The 20804-nt window shown below is 42.7% G+C and overlaps 1 protein-coding gene across 5 annotated transcripts; it reads right to left on the bottom strand.

The window, feature by feature from the left end:
- Positions 1-5527: 5527 nt before the first annotated feature.
- Positions 5528-20793, bottom strand: LOC129865810 (receptor-type tyrosine-protein phosphatase eta). Of its 5 annotated transcripts, none has more exons than XM_055938822.1 (12): positions 18007-20793; positions 17828-17915; positions 16953-17041; positions 16085-16661; positions 15613-15870; positions 15133-15390; positions 14702-14828; positions 7805-7953; positions 7141-7401; positions 6585-6854; positions 6294-6391; positions 5528-5889 (listed from the first exon to the last, which is right to left on the bottom strand). In XM_055938822.1, exons 2-12 carry the CDS (start codon positions 17856-17858, stop codon positions 5797-5799), a joined length of 2211 nt encoding a protein of 736 aa, XP_055794797.1. In that variant the 5' UTR covers positions 17859-17915; positions 18007-20793; the 3' UTR covers positions 5528-5796. The 5 variants fall into 5 exon arrangements, with proteins under 5 accessions (XP_055794797.1, XP_055794798.1, XP_055794801.1 ...); XM_055938823.1 differs by having other exon boundaries at positions 17828-18112; positions 19428-20793; XM_055938826.1 differs by having other exon boundaries at positions 19428-20793.
- Between the last annotated feature and the right edge of the window lie 11 nt (positions 20794-20804).

The raw sequence follows: 20804 nt of genomic DNA, 5'->3' as shown, positions 1-20804 counted from the left end.
TGCAGGAGCTCTACAATACTTTTGGCTTTGAGGTGAGAGTACTCAGCTCCGGTGAGCTCCTGCCAAAGTCAAGCACTGCTTCTTATCCCTTGTGCAAATAGCAATATTTGTATTTTTTTGGCTCTATGTAGGCTATTTTTACATATTTGGCAAAGTAACTTTTTAGGTTTATCATTTTAATTTAGATTTGGTTAAATTTTGATTAAACACATTACAATGATTTTGAGATATGAAGACTGTTTAATGAAAATGTGCATATAAAAACCATAACTGGCACGCAGATTGCTAGAAATGGTCAAATAAATTGTTATTCCACATGAGAAAGGTTGCCGACTCCACGTGTAGCCTACCACCGGCAACTTCTGGAGAGTAACATCAGAATCTGTGAAAGCCAGCATGAGAACAGTTAAGGTTTTTTCTTCTTTATATCTATATCTCGTGGCACACTCTCGATGCATTTGTCTTATTTCATCAAACTGTAAGCTTTAAGCATCAGACAAGCTCAATGAATAAAGTTGTTTTTATTCAAACACATAGGGTATGTCTATATACGGAAAAATACAAGTTTAAAAATGTTCAGTAAATTGGTCGAAAGAACAGGACTTTTGGTTCAACAGGATTTTTTTTGTGTCAGGGACAGCCCTAGACTCATGTATATGTCCTTCAGCTTATCTTTATCCAACCATTTATTGACAGTTTATAGTGGTGATGGTCATGGTGCATACCAAGGTCACATTACATATAGTTCTGTCCTTGAGCTGTCTCTCCAGAGATGTTTGATCGGGTTCAAGTCCGGGGCTCTGGCTGGATCTCAAGAACATGACCAAGGAGCTATTTTGGAAGTTTGGAACCACCAAGACTCTTCCTAGAGCTAGCCGCCAGACCAAACTGAGCAATCTAGGGAGAATGGCCTTTGTCATGGAGGTGACCAAGAACCCGATGGTCACTCTGACAGAGCTCCAGAGTTCCTCTTTGGTGTCCTTCTGGAAGGTTATCACATATCCAATCAGGCCTTTATGGTAGAGTGGCCAGACGGAAGCCACTCCTCAGTAAAAGGCAGATGACAGCCCACTTGGAGTTTGCCAAAAGGCACCTAAAGATTCTCTGGTTTGATAAAACCAAGATTGAACTCTTTGGCCTGAATGCCAAGCGTAATGTCTGGAGGAAACCTGCGCACACACACAGTATACTGTATAGCTCTGGTACCAACTATATGTATCTGTCAACAACCCTGATCTCTAATCTCATTCTTCCTCACTCTTCTCTCTCTGAGGATCACACTAATAAAATATCTACCTCAATCTGCTGCATCTTTTTGCTCTCTCTCACACACACACACACACACTCTCTTTTTTATCCCTCTCTCCTTCTTCCTACCATCTCAGTGTGGTCCTTTATGGCAGCTGGGCTGTTGACAGATTTCTGAGCTTTCCCTCCACTTCCTGTTCTCCTCCAGACCCACAGAGAAGAAGTTGCAGCCACCACAGCCACCGCTCTGGACACATCTGGGAACTACACGATGGGGGAGAGGAATGGTATATGAGGCAGACAGTGACAGAATAGTTTAAGCATACGATACCACATAAGAAGTGGTCTCAAGAAGCATGTTCTGTTGGTTTTTGTTTGGAAGACTAGGTTTATAGGAATCACGAAAAGAAGAACAAGGTCACAGTCATCAAAACTGGTTGGCTACTGGACCTACAGTTGAAGTCGGAAGTTAACATACACTTAGCTTGGAATCATTAAAACTCGTTTTTCAACCACTCCACAAATGTTTTGTTAACTATAGTTTTGGCAAGTCGGTTACGACATCTACTTTGTGCATGACACAAGTGATTTTTCCAAAAATTGTTTACAGACAGATTATTTCACTTACAATTCACTGTATCACAATTCCAATGGGTCAGAGGTTTACATACACTAAGTTGACTGTGCCTTTAAACAGCTTGGAAAATTCCAGAAAATTATGTCATGGCTTTAGAAGCCTCTGTTAGCCTACTTGACATAATTTGAGTCAATTGGAGGTGTACATGTGGATGTATTTCAAGGCCTACCTTCAAACTCAGTGCCTCTTTGCTTGACATCATGGGGAAAATCAAAAGAAATCAGCCAAGACCTCAGAAAAAAAATTGTAGACCTCCACAAGTCTGGTTCATCCTTGGGAGCAATTTCCAAACGCCTGAAGGTACCACGTTCATCTGTACAAACAATAGTACGCAAGTTTAAACACCATGGGACCACGCAGTCGTCATACCGCTCAGCAAGGAGACGCGTTCTGTCTCCTTGAGATGAACGTACTTTGGTGCGAAAGGTGCAAATCAATCCCAGAACAACAGCAAAGGACCTTGTGAAGATGCTGGACGAAACAGGTACAAATGTATCTATATCCACAGTAAAACGAGTCCTATATCAACATAACCTGAAAGGCCGCTGTCGTGGCTGAATCAGAATTAGTTAGGTAACATAGATAAATAAGATGTTTTATTTTATTCTGGTCATTAGAATGTCTTCTTTTGGACTATACTGTTGGCAGTTGCAGTTATCCCTTCTCAGCTAGGGCTCAGTCACTTGGGGCCAGAGAGGGGAGAGGTCAGGCTTGTCTTCATATGTCAATGTATCTGTTAAACCATGTGATGCTATGAAGAATATCAGAAGGGGAGGAGGACAGAATGGAGGCTTGTCTTCTTATGGGAATGTGTCTGTAACTATTGTATGTCCCCTCTGAGGTTGCCCTTATCTTGACCTAGTATATGACCTAAGAGGCTCACTGTCTTTTCTGATCTTGTCCAGGAGGGGGTGTATTTGAGATGAGAGTATCTAGAATTGACAATTGATATATGCCATTGGATGAGGTAATGTTTTGGTCCTAAGCGGTACCAAGAACGAGATTAGAATCTCGTTTTAGGAGACCAAACTGAATGATAATTTATAGTTAATGCTATCTGGATGGGATACTCCTCTTTCAAGTAAAAGGTTCTTTGTAATGTTCCTAAGATCTGTTATTCGTCACGTAAGTTGAGAGGGGTGTGTCTTGACTATAAATTATACAAAGAATTGTATTGTAGGAACTCTCAGATAATTCATTTATAGACACTGAATTGATCTGAGCGTCAAAAAAGGGCTATGGTGAAGCTCATATATAATTAAAGATGGACTTTATAATATAACTCTGACTTGTGTGTGGTTTGCTCTCTCATCATTGAGTAATACAGGAAATTACCACGACACCGCTCAGCAAGGAAGAAGCCACTGCTTCAAAACCGCCATAAAAAAGCCAGACCACGGTTTGCAACTGCACATGGGGACAAAGTTCGTACTTTTTGGAGAAATGTCCTCTGGTCTGATGAAACAACTGTTTGGCCATAATGACCATTGTTATGTTTGGAGGAAAAAGGGGGAGTAAGCCGAAGAACACCATCCCAACCGTGAAGCACGGGGGTGACAGCATCATGTTGTGGGGGTGCTTTGCTGCAGGAGGGACTGGTGCACTTCACAAAATAGATGGCATCATGAGGATGGAAAATTATGTGGATATATTGAAGCAACATCTCAAGATATCAGTCAGGAAGTTAAAGCTTGGTTGCAATTGGGTCTTCCAAGTGGACAATGACCCCAAGCATACTTCCAAAGTTGTGGCAAAATGGCTTAAGGACAACAAAGTCAAGGTATTGGAGTAGCCATCACAAAGCCCTGACCTCAATCATATAGAAAATGTGTGGGCAGAACTGAAGAAGCATGTGCAAGCAAGGAGGCCTAAAAACACGAGCTCTGTCAGGAGGAATGGGCCAAATTTCACCCAACTTATTGTGAGAAGGCTACCCAAAACGTTTGACCCAAATTAAACAATTTAAAGGCAATGCTACCAAATACTAATTGAGTGTATGTAAACTTCTGACCCACTTGGAATTTGATGAAAGAAATTAAAAGCTGAAATAAATCATTCTCGCTATTATTCTGACATTTCACATCCTTAAAATAAAGTGGTGATCCTACCTGATTTAAGACAGGGAATTTTTACTATGATTAAATGTCAGGAATTGTGAAAAACTGAGTTTAAATGTATTTGGCTAAGGTGTATGTAAACTTCCGACTTCAATTGTATATTGACAATGTACTTTGACATTGAGTCAATAGATCATAATAGTCAACTAACTCATCCGAGATAGATTGATCGCATTGTACATTGCCTTCAGAATGTGTTCACAACCCTTTAATTGTTCCACATTTTGTTGTGTTACAAGGTGGGATTACATTTGTTTTTATCAACTATCTAAGTGGAAGGAAATTTGTTTAAAAAAACTATTGAACAAATAAAACACTTTTATATATTTATGTATTGATTCTCACAGTGCCTTCGGGAAGTATTCATACACCTTGACTTATTCCACATTTGCTAGAGCCTGAATTCAAGATGGATTAAATAGATAGTTTCTCACCCATTTTTATTTTCATGAATTACAGAAATATCTCATTAACAAAAGTATTCACAACCCCTGAGTCAAAACATGTTAGAATTACATTGGCATCAATTAAAGCTGTTAGTCTTTCTGGGCAAGTCTCTAAGAGCTTTGCACACCTGGATTGTACAATATTTGCACAATTCATTTGAAAATTCTTCAAACTCTGTCAAGTTGGTTGTCGATCATTGTTAAACGGCAATTTTAGACTGCTATAGATTTTTTAGCCAATTTAAATCAAAACTGGAACATTCAATGTCGTCTTGGTAAGCAACGTTCGTGTATATTTGGCCTTGTGTTTTGGATTATTGTGCTGATGAAAGGTGAATTTGTCTCCCTGTCTGTTGGAAAGCAGACTGAACCAGACAGCACAACCTGTGACACAGCGTGAAGGATTACCTGTCCCTTGCCCTCTTCTCCTTTGCTATCCTCCCAACTTTTTTTTGTCTCCTCTCCTCTTCCTCTATGAAATGGGACAGACACAAATATGTGCACCAGTGTTTAGTACCTTTTGAACAACCCTTTTCAACAAATTAGGTTATGCAAAAAAAAATTTCAAGCATTTTCTTCTTTGACATATTTGACATATTCTTTGACATATGTATTTTAAATACTCTGGAGGTTGCCTTGTCTCTCAAACAGGAGATAGGTGTCAGCAAGCCACAGGCCAGCTTATTCTGAAGGTTCTACCTCGCACTATAGCTATTTTACTATAGCTGTCCATTACAATAGATACAAAGCTATATTAATAGACAGCTATAGTAATTAATTATAATAACTACCTATAGGAAGGACCTCAACGGATCTGAGTGGATACAATTTAATCTTCAACATTGAGCAACCATACAAAAGTAATCCACTGACCCGCCTAAGATGGCTGACCAATTACAAATAAAAACAATTAAAAAACTATTATGTCACATGCTTGCTGGGGGTCTCCAGTTAAGTTGAATTGAATAACCAACTTCCAACACATATTCGTCCTGAGCATCAGGTGTCTTCTTGATCGAGATGCAAAAACCTAGTTTTAAAGAAAACACTAGTAAAAATATATATATAATGCACACCAAGACAGTCAGATTTTTATTCAGTAATTTGGTCAGAGAAAATACCTTACTAAAATGCATTTGTAAAACATATATCCTGAAAACAAGCAGGACAAGTATAGACAAGACAAGAAATTCAAAACACATACATTCTTGGCATGCATCTAACTTCATTTATCTATTGTTATATATTTTTTTATTATCAAAATACAATTCATCTTAATCTTGACTAAGAAATTATATTGAATAGATGATCTGTACAAGTGTGTGTGTGTGTGTGTGTGCATGTGCAATTATGCCTCTCGCCACTCCAGTTCCCAGAACACCTTATCAACCCAAATTTCATTTTCCATCTTGCTGAACGACTTGCGGAAATGGCTCTTCAACTGTAACAAAAAAAGTACAGACATAAAAATACAGAAAAAAAATAGTTTTGTATTCAACGTGTAAGACAATATATTCCATTTGATTTATTCGGTATGTGATGGGGGAAAACATCTGACACTGAACTTCTGTATGTATTTTTCTCTATATTTTCACTAACTACTGTTGCTCATTGCAGCTTTTTACAAAAATATTTCTTGCAATTATCCTGCTATGTGGTTGTTTTACCAATTCATTGTATGTGGCTCTGGATAGGAGCAGCTGCTAAAAATGACTACACATGTAATGTGATTGGAGGATGTGGTGATGAATGTAATGTAATTGGAAGATGTGGTGATGAATGTAACGTGATTGGAGGATCTGGTGATGAATGTACTGTGATTGGAGGATGTTGTGATGACCTCACATTTTGCAGGACTACTCTCTGTGTTCCGCTATCCTCACAGATGGAAGGTTCGCTGGAGGAACACGCCATAGTCATAGTTCGAACTCTCACCGTAGCATCTGGCAGAGAGAGGGGGGGAGAGAAGGGAAAGAGAGAGAGAGAGAGCGAGCAAGACCCAGAGAGAGACCCATGTGAGTTAAGATGTGATGAATAAAGGTCACCCACAACAAACATTGTCACCGATCATTATTAGATATGTTAGCGAGATATTTCAACAACATGTAAATATGTCTGATGTGGTGAGTAATTTACTTGTGTTCTGTGATGTTTGGATGGGCTGGCTTTCCTGGGTTCCTGCCGTCACTCGTACTTCGAAGGTGTAATTGGTTCCAGCATGCAACTCATGAAATGTATAGTTGGTGGCGTTTGTCTCCTTCGTCTCCGTATCATTCCAGAATTCAGTTAAGTATTTCACCAGGTAATTTACTTCTACACCTTGGGATGCCACGGGGGCTTTCCACGACAGGGTGACATGACTCTTATTGAAGAAATCGATTTTGGCTGATTGCGGTGGGAGAGGAACTAAGGGAAGGAGACAGAAGAACGGTAGAGAGAGGCGTGACTTAAAGGTATAATGGAAAATTATACATCTCAAAGTGCAAAACCTCTCAAAGGTCAAAAGCTTTTGAAATTCACATCAGCTGTTGCCCTTTGACAATGTACTGTACATGGGTAAGAATAATATTGACTAAATGTCAACAATAAAAAGTCTAAATGTCTTTCTTGTATTTTTATACTACTGCTATGTATCAATATTGATGGAATGTGTTCATCTATTCAAAGAGAGAAAGATTAACTAGTAACTCACGAGTGAAATTAGTATTGCTCACTGGGCCACTCTTGAGATACCCATTTAGAGTGGTGACTGTCACTGTATAGCTAGCTCCTGCCTTTAGGTCGGTGAATGAGAGTTGACTGGCAGTTGTATTCTCTGCTTTCACTTCCTTGTTAGAGGCGGTTAGGTTGAGCTGAACACTGAATATCTCGTAGTTTCCCTGAGGATGTTTCCAGGACACGTTGATGGTGTCCTCAGTAATGAGCAGCAGTAAGTTAGTAACTTCACCTGGAGCTATGGGGGAGAAAGGGAAATAGGGAGAGAAGGATGAATGTGAGACAAGAGAAAGATATAAAAGTGACAAATTGAGAATAATAATGGTAGTGTGAAATGATTAGGCTATTGCTATGATAATATACAGTTATTATACACCATTCACAAAAATACTGTCCACCTTACCAATCAACCACCCAATAAAGCCACCACCCAATAAATCCACCACCCAATCAACCACCCTCTCAATGAACTAATGCTTCATTATCGTCGCTCCGGCGAGAAGTTTCCCCTAGGTACAGGTCTAGGATCAGCTTTGCCTCCCCCAACCTTAACCATTAGTGGGGAAAATGCAAAACTGACCCCCGATCAGTGTGTCCAGGGGCAATTTCACCTTACACCATTATCATCTGTCCATACTCACTGGTAAGGCCCATCACTTTGCTGAGTTCTCCCTCAACCGATCCGTTGGGCACCAGTGCCACAACGCTCAGCCAGACCTTGGCACCTGCCGGCTGGTTCCCCACCGTCAGACTCGTGTCTGTCAGATTCTCCAAGAATATTTCAGACGTGCTATACTCAAAATAAACAATGGCCTTGTGTCAATCCTGTTCACATGCGTCCTTGTCACACACTGTAGTTCAGAGTCTGTTCTCTGTTCCATAAAGCAGGGTAATGGAGTGTGTTCTATACATTACATTTCTATGTGAATTTGCATGCCATTTTTACATGCATGTCCTGACTGTTCCCATGACGCAACAGTTGGGTCTGTTTATTTATGAAAACATTAGCAGTAGAAAGTGAAATGGCAAAGCTGGGACCAAGAGACTGAAAAACAGCTTCTATCTCAAGGCCATCAGACTGTTAAACAGCCATAACTAACACATGTAGGCAGCAGCCTCTCTACAGACTTAAATCTTTAGCCACTTTAATAAATGGATCACTAGTCACTTTAATGTTTACATATCTTGCTTACTCATCTCTATATATATATATATATACACTGCTCAAAAAAATAAAGGGAACACTTAAACAACACAATGTAACTCCAAGTCAATCACACTTCTGTGAAATCAAACTGTCCACTTAGGAAGCAACACTGATTGACAATAAATTGCACATGCTGTTGTGCAACTGGAATAGACAAAAGGTGGAAATTATAGGCAATTAGCAAGACACCCCCAATAAAGGAGTGATTCTGCAGGTGGTGACCACAGACCACTTCTCAGTTCCTATGCTTCCTGGCTGATGTTTTGGTCACTTTTGAATGCTGGCGGTGCTCTCACTAGTGGTAGCATGAGACGGAGTCTACAACCCACACAAGTGGCTCAGGTAGTGCAGCTCATCCAGGATGGCACATCAATGCGAGCTGTGGCAAGAAGGTTTGCTGTGTCTGTCAGCGTAGTGTCCAGAGCATGGAGGCGCTACCAGGAGACAGGCCAGTACATCAGGAGACGTGGAGGAGGCCATAGGAGGGCAACAACCCAGCAGCAGGACCGCTACCTCCGCCTTTGTGCAAGGAGTAGCACTGCCAGAGCCCTGCAAAATGACCTCCAGCAGGCCACAAATGTGCATGTGTCTGCTCAAACGGTCAGAAACAGACTCCATGAGGGCGGTATGAGGGCCCGACGTCCACAGGTGGGGGTTGTGCTTACAGCCCAACACCGTGCAGGACATTTGGCATTTGCCAGAGAACACCAATATTGGCAAATTCGCCACTGGCGCCCTGTGCTCTTCACAGATGAAAGCAGGTTCACACTGAGCACATGAGCACATGTGACAGACGTGACAGAGTTTGGAGACGCCGTGGAGAATGTTCTGCTGCCTGCAACATCCTCCAGCATGACAGGTGTGGCGGTGGGTCAGTCATGGTGTGGGTTGGCATTTCTTTGTGGGGCCGCACCTCCATGTGCTCGCCAGAGGTAGCCTGACTGCCACTAGGTACCGAGATGAGATCCTCAGAGCCCTTGTGAGACCATATGCTGACACATGCACATTTGTGGCCTGCTGGAGGTCATTTTGCAGGGCTCTGGCAGTGCTACTCCTTGCACAAAGGCGGAGGTAGCGGTCCTGCTGCTGGGTTGTTGCCCTCCTATGGCCTCCTCCACGTCTCCTGATGTACTGGCCTGTCTCCTGGTAGCGCCTCCATGCTCTGGACACTACGCTGACAGACACAGCAAACCTTCTTGCCACAGCTCGCATTGATGTGCCATCCTGGATGAGCTGCACTACCTGAGCCACTTGTGTGGGTTGTAGACTCCGTCTCATGCTACCACTAGTGAGAGCACCGCCAGCATTCAAAAGTGACCAAAACATCAGCCAGGAAGCATAGGAACTGAGAAGTGGTCTGTGGTCACCACCTGCAGAATCACTCCTTTATTGGGGGTGTCTTGCTAATTGCCTATAATTTCCACCTTTTGTCTATTCCATTTGCACAACAGCATGTGTAATTTATTGTCAATCAGTGTTGCTTCCTAAGTGGACAGTTTGATTTCACAGAAGTGTAATTGACTTGGAGTTACATTGTGTTGTTTAAGTGTTCCCTTTATTTTTTTGAGCAGTGTATATATACACACTGTATTTTATACCATTATCGCATCTTGCCTATGCGCTCTGTCACTGCTCATCCATATATTTATGTACTCAGCAGGACCCTGTCTTTCAAAGATAATTTGTAAAAACTTCACAGATCTTCATTGTAAAGGGTTTAAACACTGTTTCCCATGCTTATTCAATGAACAATTAATGAACATGCACCTGGGGAACGGTCGTTAAGACACTAACAGCTTACAGACGGTAGGCAATTAAGGTCACAGTTATGAAAACTTAGGACACTAAAGAGGCCTTTCTACTGACTCTGAAAAACACCAAAAGAAAGATGCCCAGGGTCCCTGCTTATCCGTGTGAATGTGCCTTAGGCATGCTGCAAGGAGGCATGAGGACTGGAGATGTGGCCAGGGCAATAAATTGCAATATCTATACTGTGAGACGCCTAAGACAGCGCTACAGGGAGACAGGACGGACAGCTGACCGTCCTCGCAGTGGCAGACCACGTGTAACAACACCTGCACAGGATCGGTACATCCGAACATCACACCTGCGGGACAGGTGCAACTGCCCGAGTTACATCAGGAATGCACAATCCCTCCATCAGTGCTCAGACTGTCCGCAATAGGCTGAGAGAGGCTGGACTCAGGGCTTGTAGGCCTGTTGTTAGGCAGGTCCTCCCCAGACATCACCGGCAACAATGTCGCCTATGGGCACAAACCCGCCGTCACTGGACCAGACAGGACTGGCAAAATGTGCTCTTCACTGACAAGTTGCGGTTTTCTCACACCAGGGGTGATGGTCGGATTCGGGTTTATCGTCGAAGGAATGAGCGTTACACCGAGGCCTGTACTCTGGAGCAGGATCGATTTGGAGGTGGAGGGTCCGTTATGGTCTGGGGCGATGTGTCACAGCATCATTGGACTGAGCTTGTTGTAATTGCAGGCAATCTCAATGCTGTGCGTTACAGGGAACACTTACTCCTCCCTCATGTGGTACCCTTCCTGCAGACTCATCCTGACATGACCCTCCAGCATGACAATTCCACCAGCCATACTGCTTGTTCTGTGCATGATTTCCTGCATGACAGGAATGTCAGTGTTCTGCCAAGGCCAGCGAAGAGCCCGGATCTCAATCCCATTGAGCACGTCTGGGACCTGTTGGATCAGAGGGTGAGGGCTAGGGCCATTCCCCCTAGAAATGTCTGGGAACTTGCAGGTGCCTTGGTGGAAGAATGGGGTAACATCTCACAGCAAGAACTGGCAAATCTGGTGCAGTCCATGAGGAGGAGATGCACTACAGTGCTTAATGCAGCTGGTGGTCACACCAGATACTGGCTGTTACTTTTGATTTTCACCCCCCCTTGTTCAGGGACACATTATTCCATTTCTGTTAGTCACATTGTAGAAAAGGCCCATGGAGTTGGTGGAAGAATCCTTTAATTCATGGCCACTTGCTCAGCTGGGCTAGGGGCGCTTTAATTACGTCAGGTGGAAATGTCCGACAGATCTCAACTCCATAAAAGGAGGAAACCGCCATCACCCGATCTCGCTGCTTTCTCTTGCTTAACTCCGTCTAATCCAGAAGTTCTGTGCATCCATGAATCCACACTACCCAGTAAATATACCACTTAATGGTTAAAGGATTTCCTGCCTCAGTCTCACCCATTCCTCTGTCACCTGACCCGTGACCACCTGTTCACCTTCACTGTCAGTCATCCTACCTGTCCAGCTACTCACAGATTCCACTAATCTTTCACACGTCTGTGGAACTTGTTCAGTTTATGTCTCAGTTGTTGAATCTTGTTATGTTCATACAAATATTTACACATGTTAAGTTCGCTGAAAATAAAACGCAGTCGACAGTGAGAGGACGTTTCTTTTATTGCTGAATTTATGTACGTATTCTTATTCTATTCCTTTACTTAGATTTGTGTGTATTAGGTAGCTGTTGTGGAATTTTTAGATTACATGTTATTTATTGCTGCAATGTCGGAATTAGAAGCGCAAGCATTTCGCTACACTCGCAATAACATCTGCTAACCATGTGTATGTGACCAATAAAATTTTATTTGCTCTTTGTTTTGGGCTACGACTTGTTAACGTTCTATAGTAGCCCACATACTTGTTAACGTTCTATAGTAGCCTACATGCTTGTTAACGTGTCTATAGTAGCCCACATGCTTGTTAACGTGTCTATAGTAGCCCACATGCTTGTTAACGTGTCTATAGTAGCCCACATGCTTGTTAACGTGTCTATAGTAGCCCACATGCTTGTTAACGTGTCTATAGTAGCCCACATGCTTGTTAACGTGTCTATAGTAGCCCACATGCTTGTTAACGTGTCTATAGTAGCCCACATGCTTGTTAACGTGTCTATAGTAGCCCACATGCTTGTTAACGTGTCTATAGTAGCCCACATGCTTGGTAACGTGTCTATAGTAGCCCACATGCTTGTTAACGTTCTATAGTAGCCTACATACTTGTTAACGTTCTATAGTAGCCCACATATTTGATAACGTGTCTATAGTAGCCCACATGCTTGTTAACGTGTCTATAGTAGCCCACATGCTTGTTAACGTGTCTATAGTAGCCCACATGCTTGTTAACGTGTCTATAGTAGCCCACATGCTTGTTAACGTGTCTATAGTAGCCCACATGCTTGATAACGTGTCTATAGTAGCCCACATGCTTGTTAACGTGTCTATAGTAGCCCACATGCTTGTTAACGTGTCTATAGTAGCCCACATGCTTGATAACGTGTCTATAGTAGCCCACATGCTTGTTAACGTGTCTATAGTAGCCCACATGCTTGTTAACGTGTCTATAGTAGCCCACATGCTGGTTAACGTGTCTATAGTAGCCCACATGCTTGTTAACGTGTCTATAGTGGCCCACATGCTTGTTAACGTTCTACAGTGGCCCACATGCTTGTTAACGTGTCTACAGTGGCCCACATGCTTGTTAACGTGTCTACAGTGGCCCACATGCTTGTTAACGTGTCTACAGTGGCCCACATGTTTGTTAACGTGTCTATAGTGGCCCACATGTTTGTTAACGTGTCTATAGTGGCCCACATGCTTGTTACCGTGTCTATAGTGGCCCACATGCTTGTTACCGTGTCTATAGTGGCCCACATGCTTGTTAACGTGTCTATAGTGGGCCACATGCTTGTTAACGTGTCTATAGTGGCCCACATGCTTGTTAACGTGTCTATAGTGGCCCACATGCTTGTTAACGTGTCTATAGTGGCCCACATGCTTGTTAACGTGTCTATAGTGGCCCACATGCTTGTTAACGTGTCTATAGTGGCCCACATGCTTGTTGCCGTTCTATAGTGGCCCACATGCGTGTTGCCGTTCTATAGTAGCCCACATGCGTGTTACCGTGTCTATAGTGGCCCACATGCGTGTTACCGTGTCTATAGTGGCCCACATGCTTGTTACCGTGTCTATAGTGGCCCACATGCTTGTTACCGTGTCTATAGTGGCCCACATGCTTGGTAACGTTCTATAGTGGCCCACATGCTTGGTAACATTCTATAGTGGCCCACATGCTTGCTAACATTCTATAGTGGCCCACATGCTTGCTAACGTTCTATAGTGGCCCACATGCTTGCTAACGTTCTATAGTGGCCCACATGCTTGCTAACGTTCTATAGTGGCCCACATGCTTGCTAACGTTCTATAGTGGCCCACATGCTTGCTAACGTTCTATAGTGGCCCACATGCTTGCTAACGTTCTATAGTGGCCCACATGCTTGCTAACGTTCTATAGTGGCCCACATGCTTGCTAACGTTCTATAGTGGCCCACATGCTTGCTAACGTTCTATAGTGGCCCACATGCTTGGTAACGTTCTATAGTGGCCCACATGCTTGGTAACGTTCTATAGTGGCCCACATGCTTGGTAACGTTCTATAGTGGCCCACATGCTTGGTAACGTTCTATAGTGGCCCACATGCTTGGTAACGTTCTATAGTGGCCCACATGCTTGGTAACGTTCTATAGTGGCCCACATGCTTGGTAACGTTCTATAGTGGCCTACATGCTTGGTAACGTTCTATAGTGGCCTACATGCTTGGTAACGTTCTATAGTGGCCTACATGCTTGGTAACGTTCTATAGTGGCCTACATGCTTGGTAACGTTCTATAGTGGCCTACATGCTTGGTAACGTTCTATAGTGGCCTACATGCTTGGTAACGTTCTATAGTGGCCTACATGCTTGGTAACGTTCTATAGTGGCCTACATGCTTGGTAACGTTCTATAGTGGCCTACATGCTTGGTAACGTTCTATAGTGGCCCACATGCTTGGTAACGTTCTATAGTGGCCTACATGCTTGGTAACGTTCTATAGTGGCCTATATGCTTGGTAACGTTCTATAGTGGCCTACATGCTTGGTAACGTTCTATAGTGGCCTACATTCTTGGTAACGTTCTATAGTGGCCTACATGCTTGGTAACGTTCTATAGTGGCCTACATGCTTGGTAACGTTCTATAGTGGCCTACATGCTTGGTAACGTTCTATAGTGGCCTACATGCTTGGTAACGTTCTATAGTGGCCTACATACTTGGTAACGTTCTATAGTGGCCTACATACTTGGTAACGTTCTATAGTAGCCTACATACTTGGTAACGTTCTATAGTAGCCTACATACTTGGTAACGTTCTATAGTAGCCTACATACTTGGTAACGTTCTATAGTAGCCTACATACTTGGTAACGTTCTATAGTAGCCTACATACTTGGTAACGTTCTATAGTAGCCTACATACTTGGTGTTTTCTTCTCTCCAGGCGTGCACTCTGTACCCAGAGGTGTTACCTCTCGGCTGTTCCCATTGGAAGTGGACACTGTTCTTATTAAGAGCAGACGCCTTTAAGTTTGACACCATTCCTGGTTCTGAAGGAAAAAGGAGAGATCAGTGTGTGTGTGTGTGTGTGTGTGTGTGTGTGTGTGAGCTGCACTGAACATTTTTATTTTATTTATTTAACTAGGCAAGTCAGTTAAGAAAAATTCTTAACTGCAAATATAAATGTATAAACTGACCTTTCAATTCTAATTACATTAACTTTCTCAATGGAATGAAATGAAAATGGAATTTGAAACGGAAAGTCTTATTATTTACATTTTCCACTATGGAAACTTTCCTCTAGGAAAACCAGTTAAACATTTGCATAGGAAATACAACAGTGCTCTGACTCACTGGTGTAGGAGGGGATAACCTGTCGATCTCCCTCGATGGACTTGTCCTCCACCTCGGTGTTGACCTCAAACGTGTAGAACCCTCCTGGTATCAGGCCTTTGACCAGGGCGCTCTCTGTGCGTGTGGTCATTTTCAGGTCGGGTTCACCCCTCACCTGAATGGTGTACAAGTCACGGTTGCCCTCAGGAGCGAACCAGGACAGCGAGATGCTTGTTTCTGAGACATTGGTGACATTGAGGTCTTGGATCACGCCAGGCTCTGAGAGAGAATTCATGATCAGTAGTTAGCATAATCGTCATCATTGATATCGATGTCTTCACATTGTTACAGCAATATCATAATAAACATCTACACATAGATATCTGTCTAGGATCTCTACAACTACTAGTATTAGAAGTAGTGGAACAGTAGCAACAACAGCAGTTGTAGTGGCCCTATTCAACAGTAACATTTGCTACTAGTGGTATTCCCCATATTCACTGGTGTAGAAGGAGACGTTCTGTGGGTTGAGGTCTCTTCCACACTTAATGGGGAACACCTGGACTCTGTACTGGGTTCCGGCGGTGAGGTTGGAAAGGTCATAGGTCTGGTTCAGACTGCTGTGATTTAGGGTCAGGTTGTAGTCAGTGGACTTGACCTCCACCCTGTATCCACTGATGTCACCAGGCCCACGGGTCCAGCTCAGAGTCGCGTTGTGTAGTGTCTTGTTGGTCACGGTGGCATTACCGTAGAAACGGTCTACATACACAGGTGAGATGCGGTTGTTGATTGGGGTGGGTTGGGGTGAGGGGGAAAGAGAAAGAGGGGGGGAAAGGGTGCAAGTCAAAGAAAACACATCAATATGTTTATCAGTAAGTAATGCACCCCAAACATCAACATCTCAGTCCACTTCAAGGGAACATCACAGTAAATTAGGAACATTTGTATTTTTTAACCCCCCCCCCCCCCCTACCTTCATAGCAGATATAATGAAGAAGCTCTAAGCAGTTTTTATCTAACCAAAGTCCGAAACTGAGCATGGCTATGCAAGGCTCCTCAATGTACACGTCTGTCTCAGTTTCATTCGTCCCATTGGTCCCACTAGTCATATTGGTGCCATTGATGCCACCAGTAACTCCAGTAAAGAACGTTGATCCGCTCGTCATGACAGACAACATCTTTGCCACCTTGGTTGTCACGGCTGGTGTCATCGTTGCCGATGCAGTCATGTTTACATTCTCTGTGAAAAGGTCATCTGTAGAGTTACCATGGTAGCTAGAGTTGCTGTTATTGGTGCAGCAACACCCACAGTCACGGGGGCTGATGGAATAGTTGTTAAAGATGTTCACAGGATTCTTGGGCTTGGAGAGTATGGGGTGACCCGGGTACCAGTTCTGGAAGGTGAGGGGGTCTCCGTTGGACCAGCGGGACCAGGGGAAGGAGCTGTTGTTCATGGTTTTGCGGAGGCCGATCCAGTAAGAAGAGGTCAGGTTCTGGACAATTTGCTGAATGTTGTCAGGGGTCAGGCTCACCATCTCCTTGTAGCACGCCTAACAGGACAAGGATAATATCAGGTATATTGGGTCAGTACTGGTCCTAGAGGGCCAATGTGTTCCAGCTTCTGTTCCAGTCCAGCAATAATATTTGATAACATCATCATCTAATCATTGTCCTCAATCAAGTCACTGGTTTAACCAGCCATTTTAAAGCTAGGTTGTGGTTGACAAAAGCCTGCACACATTAATTGGCCACTGCTGTTTTACATTGCGTACAAGAAGTTTGTGTCCAGGAAAAGTGTCCCATGGGGACAATAAAGCTGTTTCCATATTTTTGTGTTCTACCTGGCAGTGTAGTCTGGCCTGTTCCCAGGTGGAGGAGTGTGACTGGAGGAAGTACTGTCTCTCAGCTACACAACACACCACCAACACAGCTGGGAGGAGGGAAGGAGGAAGGCATCTGAATATGATTTTGAGTTAACATTCATATACAGCTTACAGTCATTTTCAGTTCCAGTATGATAATCAATGATCCTATTCAGCAAACTTTATAACGCAAGGCTAAAAGTCATGTTAACATTTGACTGATTGATTTTTAGTACCTGTGTATCATTCAGGGCCATATTCATAATGCATATCAGAATATAAGTGCTGATCTAGGATTAGTTTAGCCTTTTAGATCATATTGATTATAATTACATGGACACGGGGGACCTGATCCTAGATCAGGGGCCATAGCAAGTGTTTCAGAGTAGGAGTGCTGTTCTAGGATCAGGTTCCCTCTGCCCATGTAATTATGTTCATTGTGATCTAGAAGGCAAAACTGATCCAAAATCAGTAAAATGACACCACTGTTATTCCATGTCTACAACTGGGTGCCATTAGATTTGTTTGATAGGATGTCTTTGCATGAATTTGCATGAGGGAATGCTAGTCCAGGAAGTTAGGGATATATTTTTTACAAACAGAATATCCATTGTAAATGTCACTTGAACATTTTTTATTAAAAAGAATGAAACAATTCTCACTCTTGCGCCTTTCTTTCTGGTTTAATACCCTGCCAAATACAATATCTGCTTTCCATGTTACAGTTTTGCTTCTCTTGTTAGTAGAACTTAATGATTGTTTGTTTTTTAGACCCTAAAAAAGTTCACCTTTCTGTAGAACTTTAATCAACACTGAAAAAGAATACATTTGTGAAATGCAAGACTTGAACTCACCCCATAATATCAGGTGTTGAATCTTGCCCATCCTTCGACTGGAACGATTCAGACTTCTTTGTTCTGGTTACCTTTTTAGATATTCACACTGGAATACATTTAATCAGACAAACCGCTGTGAAATCCACAAAATGTATCCAAGATAAACTGAAGAGGTTAATCAATATCCCAAACCTTACCAAAAGGAGTGAGAACAAACCAACTGCGGACGCAGCATTTGATCTTTACACCTGTGCAGGCAACTTCTCTCTCTCGCTCCCTCTCATTTGAATATGGATACACGGACTACATTCAGAATGAGAGGATGGAGAGAAGACTCACAGGGAGTATTATTGGAGTATTCAGAGTATTATTGGAAAACAAATTGACAAACAGTTGAGTCCCCCTAAAATGTAAAATTATATTTAATATAAACATGCTTATTTGTATGACTTATACAAAACTGTCCATGAATGACTGAAAAAATACATGGCCTCGTATAATTAATTTCCGAAGACACAAGTAGTCATATCAGATTTCAAATAAGTGATAACACTGGCAAAATTGGGAAGTGGAAATATAAAATAAGTGTGGGGAATAACAGTAGTGTTCTTGATGACAAGCACAGGAATTACCCTATATCGTTGCTCATTGTTAAGAATGACAATTGTTCCACTGATCAGACTAAATATAGCAAATAGATAAAATATCCTGAAGATGACAGATCTGCCCCTACACACTAAACTAAATTATGTTTCTATTTATTGTCCACCCCCTAGAATAAAATGTACACTTTTGGGTTCAGAATCTGTTTGACAAAATTATTTTTCATAGTTCCAAATCAGGTCACCGTCCCAAACGTCCCTGCTAAAACATACTCTGGGTCAGTCACAGCCTAAATGCCAATCACCAAAATCACTTTTGCAAATGTGGATTAAATATGCTGTCAAAAGGCTGCATTCTGCATTAGAAGCAGGAGTAACAGCAACCTAACTTTGTTGACAACATTGTACATAAGTTTTTTTTTTTTATACAGTTTTAAACTCATCGATAAAGGTTCTATCGCCATTCATTACCACTCCAATCTCGAGGGGCGTTTCTTTAAAACATGCATCCAATCCCCCTGATCCTTAACATAACTTCACCAATAATATGCTTCAATATTCCGCAGTTCAGCGTTGTAGCAAGACAGGATAGACTCTAGATAGACGTTCGCTCGTGATGTTAAATTGCAGTCGCAGATGCTCCGATTTCAAAACTATTTGGAGCACAGTTGAAAAGTTAATGCACTGACTATAATGGACTAATTAGAACAATAAAAGCAGTACTTTTCAATGCGCGTGAGATATAAGAGGTGTGCCATGAGAGCGTGAGAAGAGTGTGTTTCACGGCCTGAGAGTTGGCAAAATGTTTAACGATTAAAACAGAAACATGGGCCTATTTTTAAAATCATCTCCCCCCAAAAATGTTCCGCAGTCTGTAGGCTACAGCGCATTTTCCCATATTTGCGGGTTTAGGTTCAGTGCGGGCCTCAGATTTTCACTTCATCGCATAGTCAGTCGCGCGGTTGCGGATGATATTTTAGCAACTGCAGGTGGGTGCGGGTGAACAAACAGCTCACCCGCGAATGAATAGTGCTCAGCCCCTTTCTGTACTCCTTGTACACCCATGACTCCAACACCATTTAAGTTTGCTGACGACACGATGGTGGTGGGCCTTACCGCAGACGCAACAGCCTACAGGGAGGTGGTTAGAGTCCTGGCAGAGAGATGCAAGGAAAACGGCACGGGCTGCAGTGGCGAGGTTCAAAAGCTTCAAGTTCTTTGGTGTGCACGTCACAGATGACCGGGTATGGTCCAGTCACACCACCACCGTGGTGTTGAAGGCAACAGCGCCCCTAAAACCTCAGGCGACTGAAGAAATTAAGCATGGGCTCTCGGGTTCTCAAGAAGTCCAACAGCATACAATTTAACGTTATTCCACTGCGTGACCAAGACACTACCCACTTTATATTTGTAAATACCAATAGTCCATTATTACCATGCATACTACCGCTTATTACTTCTATGACTTGTTATTTATAACTTGAATGGTTTTGTCGTCATTAACTGATGATGTACTGAACTGCTGAGGGAGCTATCAAGCATTTCACAGCACCTTCTATACCTGCAGTAATCTCTATGTGACGTATAAAATGTGATTTGGAGCCAAAACCACTAATAGAGTTCTTGCCACAGGAAGCTGCTGAGGGGAGGATGGCTCATAATAAAGGCTGGAATAGAGTGAATGGTATCAAACACATAGAAACCATGTTTGCTGTTCTCGATACCATTCCATATATTCCGTTCCAGTCATTACTATGAGCTCGTCCTCCTCAATTACAGGTGCCACGGCCGCCTGTGGTTCTTGCATAACTCACAGGTGTACCCCAAAGGTTCTCTTGAAATCAACAACCACTCGAATACATATGGTAGTCATCTATCAAATACCTGAAACTATCTCCCTCCCATTTAGGAGCTTATCTACTGGATCAACATGGCTCCCACATGCAAACAAAATGGAACTACAAAGGAGATTTTGTTAAATGGATGCAAGAGAGATACTTGGTTTTGCATTACTCCTCCACACATGCAAAGCATGCTGGGTCGATATGTAAACATAGCAGTAGGGCTCCCGAGTGTCGCAGTGGTATAAGGCAGTGCATCTCAGTGCAAGAGGCTTCAGTTCACTACAGTTCCTGGTTCGAATCCAGGCTGTATCACATCCGGCCGTGATTGGGAGTCCGATAGGGCGGCGCACAATTGGCCCAGCGTCGTCTGAGTTTGCCCAGGTCATTGTAAATAAGAATTTGTTCTTAACTGACTTGCCTAGTTAGATAAAGGTTAAATAAATAAAATATACTTAGAGAATGGTCTGAGACAGTGAAGTAGGTCAGCTGAAATAATAGAGTAGATGGCCCTGGCACGCAACATTTGGTTCTGGGTTCCGAGATGATGGG

The sequence above is a fragment of the Salvelinus fontinalis genome, chromosome 11, assembly GCF_029448725.1.
Source record: "Salvelinus fontinalis isolate EN_2023a chromosome 11, ASM2944872v1, whole genome shotgun sequence".
NCBI classification, from domain to species: domain Eukaryota; kingdom Metazoa; phylum Chordata; class Actinopteri; order Salmoniformes; family Salmonidae; genus Salvelinus; species Salvelinus fontinalis.
Note: the sequence above shows the minus strand (reverse complement) of the source record. Positions and strands in the feature narration are given on the sequence as shown.

What these genes read in the sequence shown, in the direction of transcription:
- LOC129865810 (XM_055938822.1), bottom strand. Translation starts at nt 17,858, where the DNA reads ATGGGCAAGATTCAACACCTGATATTATGGG. An exon ending in AGGCCAGACTACACTGCCAG is followed by an intron (nt 16,662 to 16,952) that starts GTAGAACACAAA and finishes TTGTCCTGTTAG; the next exon opens with GCGTGCTACAAGGAGATGGT. An exon ending in GAACGTCTCCTTCTACACCA is followed by an intron (nt 15,391 to 15,612) that starts GTGAATATGGGG and finishes ATTCTCTCTCAG; the next exon opens with AGCCTGGCGTGATCCAAGAC.